The sequence below is a fragment of the Malania oleifera genome, chromosome 3 (genome assembly GCF_029873635.1).
Source record: "Malania oleifera isolate guangnan ecotype guangnan chromosome 3, ASM2987363v1, whole genome shotgun sequence".
NCBI lineage: Eukaryota > Viridiplantae > Streptophyta > Magnoliopsida > Santalales > Ximeniaceae > Malania > Malania oleifera.
The window spans coordinates 4494607-4508891 of NC_080419.1; the positions used below are offsets into that span (position 1 = coordinate 4494607).

The 14285-nt window shown below is 35.2% G+C and overlaps 2 protein-coding genes across 2 annotated transcripts; both read right to left on the reverse strand.

Moving 5' to 3' along the window:
• Positions 1-3807: 3807 nt before the first annotated feature.
• Positions 3808-6731, reverse strand: LOC131150427 (GDSL esterase/lipase At4g16230-like). The gene is made up of 6 exons (XM_058101132.1): positions 5977-6731; positions 5828-5892; positions 5550-5741; positions 4558-4803; positions 4211-4469; positions 3808-4123 (listed from the first exon to the last, which is right to left on the reverse strand). The coding sequence occupies exons 1-6, from the start codon at positions 6227-6229 to the stop codon at positions 3897-3899; spliced, it is 1242 nt and encodes a 413-aa protein (XP_057957115.1). The 5' UTR covers positions 6230-6731; the 3' UTR covers positions 3808-3896.
• LOC131150428 (uncharacterized) lies at positions 6256-9184 on the reverse strand. Its single transcript, XM_058101133.1, has 2 exons — positions 7986-9184; positions 6256-6418 (listed from the first exon to the last, which is right to left on the reverse strand). Exons 1-2 carry the CDS (start codon positions 9182-9184, stop codon positions 6256-6258), a joined length of 1362 nt encoding a protein of 453 aa, XP_057957116.1.
• Positions 9185-14285: the final 5101 nt, after the last annotated feature.

The following is a 14285-nucleotide window of genomic DNA, read 5'->3' on the forward strand; positions in this document are numbered from 1 at the left end:
GGATGTGAAGAAATTTGATATCCCTTAGTCAGTTGGATTCTAATGGTTGTCAAATCTCTGTCGCAGGTGGAGCTATGGAGGTGACCCGACGTGACTCAATGATATTTATTGGGAAGGAGTCTCGTGGGTTGTATTAGTTGATGGGAACCACAGTGGTTGGTGGTTTGACCTCGGATGATGATAGCTGCACATTGTCAGAAATGATTAGATGAGTTTGGTTTGCCGATGAAGAAGGCGGTGCTCTTTGCATGGTTTAGACGTTTGAACCAAGTTATAAAGATTTTCCTTGATTGAGTTTATATCAAGGTGGAGCTGTGGACTTGGGAGTTGATACTCGCCAAGGTCGATATTGCTAGGGTGTGGCTCGTATTGGAGTCGGCAGCCACACCGCCCAGCCATAATCGTTGACGCTGGAAACCGACGGCCACCAAAATCTTCCTACCATGTTTAATTGCAACCACCTTCTGTGACTTTCCCCCTCCCATTTGTGTATATATATGTAAGGTATGTGTGTGTAATTGTGTGTGGCAAGATTGTGAGTTGCGTGCTGTGGTGTGTGCAGAGAGAGGGAGTTGCAGAGTGCGGTGTGGGGATGTGCATAGTAGTGTGAGGCAGAGTGTGTGTTGTAGAGCGAGAGAGAGAGTCGAGTTTAGGGCAGTAGCGTCCTCCTCCTCCTTGTAATTCTTCCGGTTATAGTGGATTGTGTGTTCTCTCGTGGACATAGGTCACAGTGGACCGAACCACGTAAATCTGGTCTCGTATTGTGGTTGTATATTTTTCTTGTGCAATTGTTGCTCGTAGATCTACTTCCCAACACTAATAACCCAAGATCATCATGTTATTCAATTTAGAAAACTAAATGCAGAATAAATACCTAGATCCATGGATGTATCTGATTTGATTGTCCAACAGCCTTTAGCAGAGATTTTTGATCTTCCATAGTCAAATCTCTAATTGCCTCACTTGTGTTCTTCTCTTTAGATGGAGAAAGAAAGAACGTGAAAACTTTTCTGATTTGACTTAGGGACCATAACTCTATTATGTTTTCTTTATATACTAGGTTAATTTTAAAAGCCCATCAGTCCTAAATTAACTTAGTATTTGACTTCTACACATGGTAAAGCTCATAGCCAATAGATGTTAAAATAGTCCAGTAAAATAATTTTTCTTAAATATGTGAGCCCACAATAGGAAATTAAAATTTCTTAACATAGTCTAATAGCCTGGTTAGGTAAGGGTTTGTAATTTCACATCATTCATTTGTATAAATGAATAAGTTTAAGTAAGTATATTAAAGTTTGGTTTAAACTTATATCAATCTTGAGCTTTGTTGAAAATTTAATAAACAAACTTGATTATGATAAGGTTCGATTTAGCTTGACTTGTTTGTCGCCCTGCTTTTTAATCCATTGATGTCTTTTTTTATATAAAAATAAAAATAAAAAATAAAAAATAAAAAATAAAAAATAAAAAATAAAAAAAAAACTAGTATTTGAATATAGGTTACCAAATATTTGTGCACGTTGGATAGTGGAGGATTTTGAAGAACCTGTTTTTTTGGGTAATAGATAGTAACTAGTTCTATTAAGATAGTCAAGAAGACATGAACTTTCCCTCTATTAAGATAATCAGGAAGATGTAAATTTTCTCATGACATTTAATTTTTGGGACAATTATACTCTCTTAAATGAATTATATATATATATATATATATATATATATATATATAAATTTGTGTCTTTTTTTTTTATTACATAGGAACTCCAGCCACCAATGAGCCCTTTGGACCTCCTGGTGCGGCACCAAACTTACGGATCAGCGTCCTCCGCCCCCAGGTCTTGCTGATCCGGCTAAAGTTCGGATGCAGACACGACTTCTATGCACTAGTTGGACGTTTGACCAATCCAACCCCTGGGACAGATCTCCATTACTATCTATAGTCCCTGCTGGCTCATAGAGCGAACTCTCACCATCCACAGTCTCCGCTGACTCACAGAGTAAACTCTCACCATTTATAGGTACCGCTAACTCCGTGAGTTTATCTACTTGAAATTGAACCCCCGATGCTCCTTACTTACTGATGTCTTTCCACTGTACCATATCATGGGGGCAAGTTGGCATCTTTTTTAGCAAAACCTTAGGGAGGTTTCATTCTTTCGCCAAATTTTAGAGAAAATCAGTATCCAATTGCTCATTTTTTGGATTTATGGATGCCTACAATAGGCTTAGATTAAATAATAGAAGATTGAGATCCCCCATCCTATCTCTTCTCATTTCCCCAAATTTGAGAGTAAGACTTCCAATATGGAAGTGTCAAATTATAATAATTGGAATATCCCTTAAGAGACAACCTTCTTTCTATATATAACATAAGATTAGCAAAACTAATAATTCTTTAAGCAAACCCTTTTTTGGGGAAACTTCTATGGTTTGACTCGAAGGAAAGCAGTATGTGGTACCTTATGGTTTTGTTATGAAAGCATGTAAAATATTAGTTCCATTATTTCCAATTAATAAGAAGTGATGAAAAGTCATTGGTATTCACAAAAGTAATTAATTAAATTAAAATATTAATTAATTATATTATTATCAATACAATTTTAAGGTTTAATAAACCCTTACTTCCCTTTAAGCACATTTGGATCATCACAGATCTGATGGCGTTATTTTAATTTCACTCCATTTTACTAAAAGTGTTTCCTTGTTGGCTCACTCTTCACTGTTATTGACAATGCCATCATTGACAAGCTTGACAGTGAATGTGCGGAACATTGATTTGGTGTATTGGTTGCTCACAATAAGGACAGAGTAAACTTCCAACTTTGTACAAATATTAATCAAATCAATTAGTATGCTAATTTTGTAAATTGATTGTGTGGGTATTTTTGTCTTTGAATTTCTATCACATTTTACCAATAAAAACTATTAACATTTTGATTTGATAGAAGGTTTTAATTGTCAAAACCACAAAATATCCCCATATTTTTTAGTCAAACCACAAAGGTGGTTTGTGTAATTCTCTCTCTCTCTCTCTCTCTCTCTACATTGCATTTTTGTCATACTTAGAAAGAGTTTTAATGATTCAAAGTCTATTGTATAATTTCTCCAATTATAGTGTTAATTGTTGAATACTACTTACTAATATATATATATATATATACACCTACACGCTTAAACTTTATTGAGTTTCCATGTTTGGACTAATAGAATTTTTTTTGTGCTAACTTAGAAGATGAAAGTTTTATGAGAAATAAAACAACAAAATGACTACTTCAAATTCAAAGTTGACTCTCAAACCAACTAATTATTGGGGAAATATAGGGACCGTTTGGTTGTGGCACTTAAAGGATACTAAAGATTGTTAGTATTATTTTTTAAATTGGTTTTCATAACACAAACAATATATTAAAAGTTATTTATGCTGGGTTTGGGAGAATGAATTTTAGGTCTTAAATTTAGATTTGAATAGAATGTAATACAAATTTGTATTGCTTCTTGTTCAAATATACATAAATTCAAATCTAAGACTGCTTCCAAACATAGGGTTAAAGTTTTAACACATTAGCAACCTTATTTTAGAAGCTCTCTGACATAGCAGGAAGATACAATGTTATAACCTATTTAACCTATTTATCTAAATATAAATTTTGATCAAGAAAAAAAAATTTAAGTTTGCACTCCCAGTTCTCAGTCATTGAAACAAAACACCAAATGCTTAACTTGATATATATGTTGAAACAAAAGCAAATACATTTATATCAATAATCAATGCTATAGCATTAACATTCCAAAATACATGGGGCTTCATCAACCCAAAACACAAATTTAGCACAACTGCAGGGATAACACTCCTTAAGAGATTAAGAGGTTTGTGTTCTGATCAATAGAATCATGTTTCAACTTTCAACAAGTTGCCTAATATTCATAGGCCAAACATCCCTCGAGTCGTTTCCATACATTAGGCGCTTTGTGATGATTAGGTTAGCAGCATCAGAAGGATGGAATAAGTCCCAGAACAAATACTTCGACCGGTCTGGACAAAGTTTAGAAATAGGATTACAAGGGAAGAGGCCTCCGTGGCGGCCTACTAGACGGCAGCACGCAGAATCTGCATTCTCAAAACCTGCAAGACTCAAATCAGAATTCAATGATCAAGCAAAACCTAAGCTACAGCTTGGTGGATGGCTATGATGTAGCAGAAGAGACAAACCATATTCCTTATAGTTTCGGATCATATCATCTAGAATGTGGTAACCATCTGCATAAACAAACTTCGATCCCTCGAGGTTAGCAGTAAGCTCGACGACGAGGCTCTTCAACCGGGTGTTGAATAACTGGACTACCTGATTGGATTTTCCAACACAATTGTCTGATCCGGCAAAAGAATTAGTGTCCCTCATAAATGGGATGCACCCAATAGGTGCTATGCTAGTCACAAGGAACTTTCGAGCATCCAAATCGTAGAGCCTCTGCAGAAATCAATACATCTGCTATAAGAACATTTCTAGTAGGTTGGAAGTGTGTTTCTAAAAGTGGTGAGGGTTTTGGAGGTTTTACAGTAACTTGGAGCCTGTATTTTGAAATCAGGATGGCCACAATGGTCTCTGTAGATGCGACTATCCGCTCGCTAATTGAGCCAATGGGCAATGTGTACTTATTCATGAAGTCATTTGAGCCAATTGTAATTGTAAATAGAGCCTTATTCAACAGATTCTGGGCTGCTGGAGCACCGATCATCGAGATTATGTCTTGCCTGGTCTTCACGAAGTAATCAATCTGCTCATCCATGTTGATTCGGCCGAACTGTGAATAGAATTCAGTTTGCTCATTAGTTTGGTGCATCTAAATGCAATCCTGAAGTTGAGGTAACTTAATCAATGTTGTCTCCAAATTCAAAACTTTTGGATTCAGAAGTTCACATTATGACAAGCTACTTGGATCATTTATGTTAACAGTAGAGGTCTTAGCCCAGTTGTACAAGGGATGAGGTCTTGTGTTCGATTCTCACATGGTGCGGGTAATTGTATGCATTTCCTTGCACTTATGGTTTGTCTTCCAGCAAGAAAGACTTGCAATCTCTCTACATACGACTTGGAACCCACCAAGCTTTTGTGTTCATGTTTCGATCCAGTACAGTTTTGTAAACGTACATTATTAGGATCCACACAAAGCATACAAATAACTTGCATGGTTCAAATGCCTATGCAATCGACATTATATCCCTGCCAACTTGTGTCTTCTACTCAGGAATTTGACTCTGAAAAGTGATTATTTTCTATTTTCTATTTGTTGGATTTTAAATCCTAAATGTACGTTGGAATCGTTCCCTAGAAGCATTTCTAGGCTTCCAGCTATACTCTGGCTCTTCCACATGATGCTGATCTTTGTATGATTATGTTTCATCATCCAAATAGTGAAATAGAGAAGGAAGAAAAACACAGCTACAGACTTGATGGTAAAAGACCTTGTAAAAGTAAAACATACCATACTTTCAGAAGATTTAAATAACAATAACAAAACAATAAAAATGGGAGAGGCAGAAGCCTCACAAAAAAAAACCCAGTCTGTTTTAAAATTCCACCGGTGCTTGAGGCATAATTGACACCCTGCAGAACCGCTTCACCAACTGTTGTTGGATCCAAGTAAGGAGGAATGAAATCTTTCAAACCCAATTCCTGACCTGTGGTAACAAATCCACGAATGAAAGTAACGTCAAAAAAAGAAAGGAAGAAAGAAGGAGGCTATGAGCATTTAAATTATTTCTAGGTAGCAAGTTGTGAAAAAGAAGAATCATATAGCATGAATAACACTAGCCTATAATATCCACAATTGTTCTTCCATTTGTGAATCGCCCGGTTGGCCCAAAGTCAAAGAAAGGAAGGAAGAAAGAAACTATGAGCATTTAAATTGTTTCAAACAGTAGAGTAGGCAGCAAGTTGTGAAAAAGAAGAATCATATAGCATGAATAACACTAGCCTATAATATCCACAATTGTTCTTCCATTTGTGAATCGCCCGGTTGGCCTCCCAAAGTCAATTCCATTGGGCTTGACATTGGCCTTAGCGATGGTGAATAAGTAGTTGTTGTTTCCAGCATCAACCAAAGAATCTCCAAAGACAAAAATAGCAGGAGTTTTATTGTCTGCCTTACAAATCCCCAGCAAGGCAAACACAATATGCATTAGGGACATTATCACAGCTATAATTTTTCTATCTGCTAGAGTATCCATCACCAAATCTGATGTCTTATTCTAAATTATCCAATTGTTGATGAACACACTGAAGCAAGGAAGATGATGGAAGAATCCAAGTCAGCAGAAACTGAACTCAAAATCTGAAATGTCTGCAATCCCTTGAATATCTCATGGGATCGACAGATGTTGCTCAGAAGATGATGCAAACGACAGAAGCGAAATAGCCTAAGAACCAATTTACGGAAATGGGTTGCTCAAATTTCGATTGTCCACATAAAAAAGTAGCATAAAAAAGAAAATCTAGGATTCAAATGACTGGAAGCATGAAAATTGGGACAACATATTCAAACACCCACGTTTGTTCCTGGCTCACTTGGAACAAAAATCTCTATATATATCAGCAGGTTCAATCAGTAGGCACGGGTTGGGTATAAAAGAGGAAAGCAAATTAATTGTGGAATATAAAATCGAAGCTTCCAACAGCAAAAACATCTTAAATCACTTCCCTTAGGGCTTTAATTGTTGCATCTGTTCAAGTTCCAGCGCGACGAGATACAGAGTTGAATTTCATTCCTTGTAATGGCAAATGGGCATTTATTGTTTTCCGAGACTCCCTTCTTTAAATTGTTGTTTGTCCAGCAAGAAAATGACTCCGATTCGAGTCACTTTGATAACTTTAATCTGTTGTTCGTTCAGCGAATGGATATCTAGTAGACTTATCCATTTCGGAGGTTGGTATGGCGCCAATTTGCGCCATGTCGGTCGCCTTCAAAATCCTATACCATGAAAAAAAAACAGTTTGCTTTTTTTTTTTTTCATACCAGGAAATTTCAGACCTATGCTTGTCACCTTGATAACTTTTTTTAAAATGTTTATTTATTTTAAGCATTATGTTAAATTTTGGAATGCAAGTGATGATTCATATGAGATTGAAAATAGTATCAAATTATATTCGAGAGACATCTTTATAAAATTATCAAGAAGGCTGGCATTTTTTTAAAAATGTAACATGCTTGATATAATTTTTTTGATTGTATTAATCTTTTCGAAATTTTTGTTTAGAGGGTACTAGCCAAACACAGGGTGGGGTGGACCATCCACACCAAACTCGGATTTGGTCAAAATATTTCTAGAATACAAATCTCATGAAAGGTAAGCATATCGATAATTTAATGACTTTGAAAAAATCAATTAATTTCAATAGATTATAAACATTTTGCATTATTTATGATTTCTTGTGACATATGCTTTGCTATATACAATTACCTAAAAAATTTAAAATTATTTTATAATTTTTTTTATAATTTAAATTAAAAGTTGCTTATACAGATAGCGTAATTGTTTTTGCACGTCGGAAATGATAATAAATGAATGAATGAAAATGATAAAAAATGAACGAATACGGTGTATGAGGAGGTCAATTTTTAGAATAACTATTCCTAATATTTTTCTAAATTTGTCTGTGTATTTATTTATAATTATTTTAAATATTATATGAAGAAAATACACAAGTCTTTTATATTTTCTTAGCAATAAGATATACATATAACATACATTTATGTATATTATAAATGGAAGAAATAACTTTTATTATAAAAATATTTAAATTTAAACAAAGTGGTCAAATTAATTTCCATTTTTACTCATTTAATCAAGTTTTGAATTGTTTTTGTTTTGAATTTGACTTTTGATGAGAAGTTTCAAATTCGATTTTTTTTTTGTGTTATCTCTAATATTATTGTAAAATATATTCTGTTATCTATTGCTATCTATTCTATTAACTGTTGGTTACCTGTTGCTGTTGTTGCTCTTGCTGTTGCTGCTCAATGCTGCTCCAATTATCTTTTTGCTCACAAGGTCCTGTATATTACTGTGTGAAGAAGCAAAGTACAGCCATAAGTGTGAGTCGGAAGTCAATTTGCTAACTGAAAGAAGATTGAAGTTAAATGCAAGGACATACAACACATTGGTTAAGCATAAATCATTAGAAAGCTTAACAGTACCAATATGAGTGGATTCAACCTTTTGTCCATTCAGCAGTTGAACTTTAGATGTAATACGAGAGTAAGTATGAAACATAGATGTCGAATGTATGATGTGATCAGTAGCCCCCATATCAATGATCCAAGGGTTGGTTTTATTTGATTGAAAAGCAGAAAAGACACTTGGCAAGGACCTACCTGACATGTAATATGTTGAGTTGTTATTTATAGCAAAGGAAGATGACAAAGATGAAGAGTTAAAAGCCTTGAGGAGACTCAAAACCTGCTCACATTGTTCTGGAGTAAAAGGACAATAATTTGCTGCATTAATTAAGTCTTTATCAGCAATAACTTGATGAGCATAACTAGTATATCTTGATGTCGGCTTATTTTTAGTAAATTTGTACCTTGGAGGATAACTGTGCTGTTTATAACATTTTTCAATTGTGTGATTCTCATAACCACAATGAGAACATGGTCTTTTTTGCTTGTTATTTTTCTGATATCTTTTCTTGTGTGCATTTGAAGAATAATTCTTACTCAACATTGTTGCAGATTCAATGGAAGGCACATGTCCTACAGCAGTTCGTTGAGGTTCTTCCTGAACAATTAGTGCATACACCTTGCTGATTGAAGGCGGAGGATCACTCAACAATATTTGTCCACGAATTTGTGAATATGTGCCATTTAACCCCATAAGAAATTGCAGCACATAATCCTCATGAGATGACTTTCCACATGCAGATCCTTGACAACAAACACATTTCTTAGTGGCTATGTAATTAGACAATTCATCCCACAAACCTTTGAGCCTAGTGAAATAGGTTGTTACAGTTAAATTTTCCAGCATTAGGTTGGAGATATCCTTCTTTAACTGATAGAGACATGGTTCATTTGATTGTTGAAATTGGACAGCAAGATCATCCCAAAAATCTTTTGCCAATTCATGATAAAGAACACTTGACGCAATTTCTCTGTAAATAGCATTCAGGAGCCAAGAAAGGATCATTGTATTACATTTTGACTAGGCTGCAAACAAAGGATCTTCATCCTTAAGCTTAACTATTGTGCCATTTATGAAACCATATTTGTTTCTGGCAGATAAATCCAATATTATGGCATGCCTCCAACTGGGATAATCGTCAGGTCTAGTCAATTGCTAAGAAACCAGAAGTGAACCAAGATTTTCGCCATGATGCATAAAGTATGGATTAGATGAATCAATTTCAAAGGATGAAACAGAAGAAGACATGACTAACAAAAAAACGAGAAAAAAAATGTTGAATGTGTTTTCTTTAAGAAAAAAGAAACATAAGATTTTACAAATTTGCAATCAAGTATGCTCTGATACCATTTCACGAAAACAGAAGATTGTCGTGAAAGCTGAAAAATAGAGGAGTGAATGAAGAAGAAACTAAAGCACACACAGAGAAAGCTGCGAGAGAATTCTTCTTCTTCTCTTATTATGCCTGTTATGCTCAAAAGCACACACACACACACACACACACACACACACACACACACAACAGAATAACTGAGCAACTAAAAAATTGAAAAAACTAAACAACAATTGAATAACTAAAAAATAAAACAGAAATTGATTGGAGCAGCATTGAGCACCAACAGTAGGAGTAGCAACAGCAGCGGGTAACTAATAGTTTATAGAATAAACAGCAACAGATAACAGAATATATTTTTACATTTCACGAAAATAGAAGATTGTAGTGAAAGATAAAAAATAGAGAATTGAATGAAGAAGAAATGGAAACACACATAGAGAAAGCTGCGAGAGAATTCTTATTCTTCTCTTATTATGCATGTTATACAAACAAGAATATATATATATATATATATATATATATATATATATATATATATATATACACACCTATAAAAAAATAACTGAACAATTGAAAAACTAGAAAAAAAAAAAACTAAACAGCAACTGAATAACTAAAAAAGAAAATAGAAATTGGTTGGAGCTGTAACGCCCCAAACCTGAAACTGGGGTTCGGAGTGTTATACAAAATATATCTCCTGTATCTGATATCATACTCTCAATCACACAGCAGAAATAACAACATATCCTCAAAAATATACCTGAGTTTCAACATCTAACTACATCTCAAAAACATAATCTAGCATCAAGTATTCCCAAATATTCACAACATTGCAAACATAAATATATTACAACCCCAAAATTAAAACCATAGTTTATACCCGCTATTTCAAAAATGCTAACAAAGGTCTCGATCTCTAAGCTCGATCCCGCGAAGTTCTTGAAAATGAAACCATATTTTAAACCATTCTCTACTCCTAATCAAACACATGCAAAGTATTTTACCAATGAGAGTTCTCAAGGATTGGGGTGATTACCTGCCCATACAAGTAACACCCCTCTGCTTTGATACTTTAAGCAACCTACGATCACATCTGAAGCATATCAGGGCACTTATCTTACTCAGTAAGCCCTCAGGTGATTAGTTTATCCCATACCCACACATTTATACAAAAGTTTACCAGCAGAAGTTCCCAATAATAGGAAAGATTACCTGCCCATACAAGTAGCTTCCCTCTACCCTAATACATTATGTAGCCCACAACTACATTTCATACCTATCAGGACACTCGCCTTTCTCAACAAGCCCTCGGGCGAAGAGTATACCCCGCCCCAAATACATGTAATAATACAATATATAATACATTTCTTTCTTTACTCTATATCGTTCTCAACCACATTCTACTATCTGTAGGTCCAATTGACTACTGCCACACTGGTCTAGACTCCAAGGGGACACTACCATTCCCAATACAATTGACCATCCCATCTCCACACTCTATCTAAGACATCTGGGTGCACTAGCTCCGCCAAATATATCTACAACAGTACTATGCCCATTTTTCAGTTTACCAGTTTCTAGTTTACCAGAGTTCTCAAACCATACATTGCCATTTAACAATCCCAAACACATGCATAATAAACCATATCCCATTTTGATTATCAATACATTTCCAGTATTTCCTACATCTCGTACATATATCATAGTTCAGCACAGGATTTTCCTTTTAATCATGTCAGACAATTTATTAACATATAATCATACGTTTACTGAAAATGAACCAACCCATACTCATCATTAATATACTGAAAATCAAAATTTAAATTCTTACACAATTAACTAGAAAATCTGCCATTTTATCTTACCTTTTTCGCAAATATAACTAGTAACACAACCCTATGCTTAGAAATTTACTATTTAAATGGTTGGCTTTTCAGAACTCACATAAAAATCATATACATATATACATATTATTTCCATTTTTACTAGTTAATTTCATAAAAACCTTGAACAGGAACCCCAAAATGATGCCTATAGCGTTTACCTGAACCCTGAATCAAAATGTGACAAGCCGAATAATAATGAGATTTAATTAATAAAGAGGAAGAGAAAAGGAAATAGTAACAGAAGGAGGAGGTCGACTTCGTCGACGAACATAGGGGACTCGTCGATGAACACAGGGGATTCATCGACGAGGAAATATCGAGAGAGGTTTTGGGTAGTCTGAATTTCGTCGACGAAGAGTGGGTTTCGTCGACAAAATTATTAAAGAACTCGTTGATGAGATGACGTGGATTGTCAATGAATCCAACCCTATAAATAGTGAAAAACTCGGATTTTTGATGGAAATCTTGCGTAGAAACCCTCTCTCTCTCATCCTTCGGTTCTTCCCCCTTCTCTCTTCGATTTCGGGTCGAATTTCCACCGGTTCAACAATCTGAAGCCACCAGAAAGTTATCTGCAAGTCTGCCGGAGTGGTTCGTCAGTGGGGCTGAGTTGGAAACCATCCCAAATCAAGGGTAAGGCTTTCTACTCAATATTTGGATTTTTGATAGTTGTAGAAAGTGTTATACGCGTAGAAATACTGAACTTTAGTTCTAGGGATTGTTGTTTTCAGGGTGTTGAGTAGGGAACCCTATAGGGGTGGGATAGATTTTCTTAGGGCTTTTCAGGAATCAGGTAAGGGGATAAACTAAGCTAGCATTTTATGAAAAATATGTATATTGTTATAGCATTTGATTTCAGAAAAATAAATATATTTATATATGATTTATATTTGAGAAAATACTGTTGAAAATGATGGTATGTTCAATATGTGAAAAACCTGTTAGTGTGGCATGAGTAGAAATTGTTATGAAATACGATTTTCTGGGAATGTGTTAATGATACAAATTTTTATAATGGAAAACCAGCATATGGGTCGAGATTTTGATATATTTACCGGGCCGAACTATGTGTATGATTTGCCGGCGTACAAGCCGAGCTATGGATGTGATTTTCCAGCATACGGGCTGTGCTATGATATGATTTGCCAGCGTATGAGCTGTGCTATGATATGATTTGCCGGTGTACGAGCCAAGCTATGGTAAATTGTGTAATACCGGTGTATGGGCTGATGATTTTCATGATATACGTATATATGCAAAATGATATGATTGATCTGATAATTAATGATATGAAATATCCATGTATCACAGTTTCAGTATATGTTATATGATATCAAAATCTAATAGGCTTGGTCTAGGCTAGCACTTGCATGGTACCGTTGCTATGTGTCCATGGTCTTTGTGATCATGATATTTGTGTTAACGCTGCTATATGGAGTGGTGTGAGATTGGATGGTCAATGTGGTTTTTAAGAAGTGTGTGAGCGCCCCTAGTGTACGGACCAGGTTTAGCAGACCCATCAGACTTACAAACTGTACTTTTGATTTGGCAGTGGTCGGCTAACCATTGTCAGGTCTCGCCATCGGGCCACACAACCCAGTCATGTGGGGGTAATACATAACAATATCCAGCTAACCTATTAGGAATGTTTTTGTATTATTATTATATGAGATGAAATATGTTTATGAAAATACAGTATGTTCTGCCATGTTTTTGATGATATATATGTTTTCCTAGATTTGACATAATAGTTACTGAATATGTTCTGTATGGTATATGTATAACGTGAAATACTCATGTTGCCACACACTGGTATTAGTTTATTTCCCTTACTAAGAGGTGTCTCACCTCGAATTTCATAAATATTTCAGGAGCCCCTGACACGAGAGCGGGTAAAGCCCCGCTGATCTAGTACGGTAGATCTGCCCTTCCAGAAGGGTAAGTATTTTGATAGGGTCAGATGTATTTTGTGGAAATGGCCCTAAAACATCTTTTTAGGTTGAGTGTTGTATATATATATATATACAATGATTGTAGTAACTCTAGTATTGTGATGTATGGTATAATGAGATGTTTATGATTGTATGTTTCTTGCTGCTTAGGCTTCTGCTATATATTCTGATGTACCCTTGGTACCCACGGGTCCAGTTGGGCTATGATCTACCTAGCTTTGTGATATTGTATTTATGGTAAAAAAAAAATGTGGAAATTAAGCAGGTCGTCACACAAAAACCCTAGTTTAATCAGATAACCCCCAAATAACCTACTATTTCAACATTTTCCCAACCTATAAACCTTAAATAAATATTTAAAATCCTGAAACTAAGAATCCTAACCCTTACTTCAACTTTGGAGCGTTTCCTGAAAAGTTCAGTTTAGAAATCTGCTCTACTAGATGTGTAGAGAATCTTCCCTAGAACACCATAACAATTTCCATTTGTTGATTGGGGCTGAATCCGGGCCATATTTGAAGAGATAAGGCAGAGGAAATCATTCTAGAGAGAGAAAATCGAAGGAGAATGGATTTCTTCGCAAAGAAGCTTCCTTGGATCTTTTATACACAATGTTGCCACGTGGCTTCGTCGACAAACCATAGAAGGGACTTCATCGACAAGAGGATGCGTTCATCGACAAAACTTAAAATCTGAAATTTATTCACTCGAGATCTCTTCATTGACGAAGACAAGAAAGGAAGTTTCCTGTCCTAAAATGCCTATTGATTGACAAACAATTACTCCAACTCTTAAAGTGACAACTGTGACAAATAAAGGAAAAGAAAAATTAGATGAAGCAAGCTCAAGTTCAAAGAAGTCAGATAATAAGGAGGATGATACTATTAAGGAATATCAACCTGTGATATCCTATCCTCAGCAGTTGACATCTG

Bases quoted from the DNA above. Each gene is read 5' to 3' on its own strand.
- LOC131150427 (XM_058101132.1), bottom strand. From the start codon at position 6,229: ATGGATACTCTAGCAGATAGAAAAATTATAGCTGTGATAATGTCCCTA. The intron at 5,742-5,827 runs GTGGATATTATA...AAATGCTCATAG, and splicing joins TCACAAATGGAAGAACAATT to CCTCCTTCTTTCTTCCTTTC. The intron at 4,470-4,557 runs GTAAAACCTCCA...TGATTTCTGCAG, and splicing joins AATACAGGCTCCAAGTTACT to AGGCTCTACGATTTGGATGC.
- LOC131150428 (XM_058101133.1), bottom strand. From the start codon at position 9,184: ATGATCCTTTCTTGGCTCCTGAATGCTATTTACAGAGAAATTGCGTCA. The intron at 6,419-7,985 runs GTAACCAACAGT...ATTGGTTCTTAG, and splicing joins AAGAGCAACAACAGCAACAG to GCTATTTCGCTTCTGTCGTT.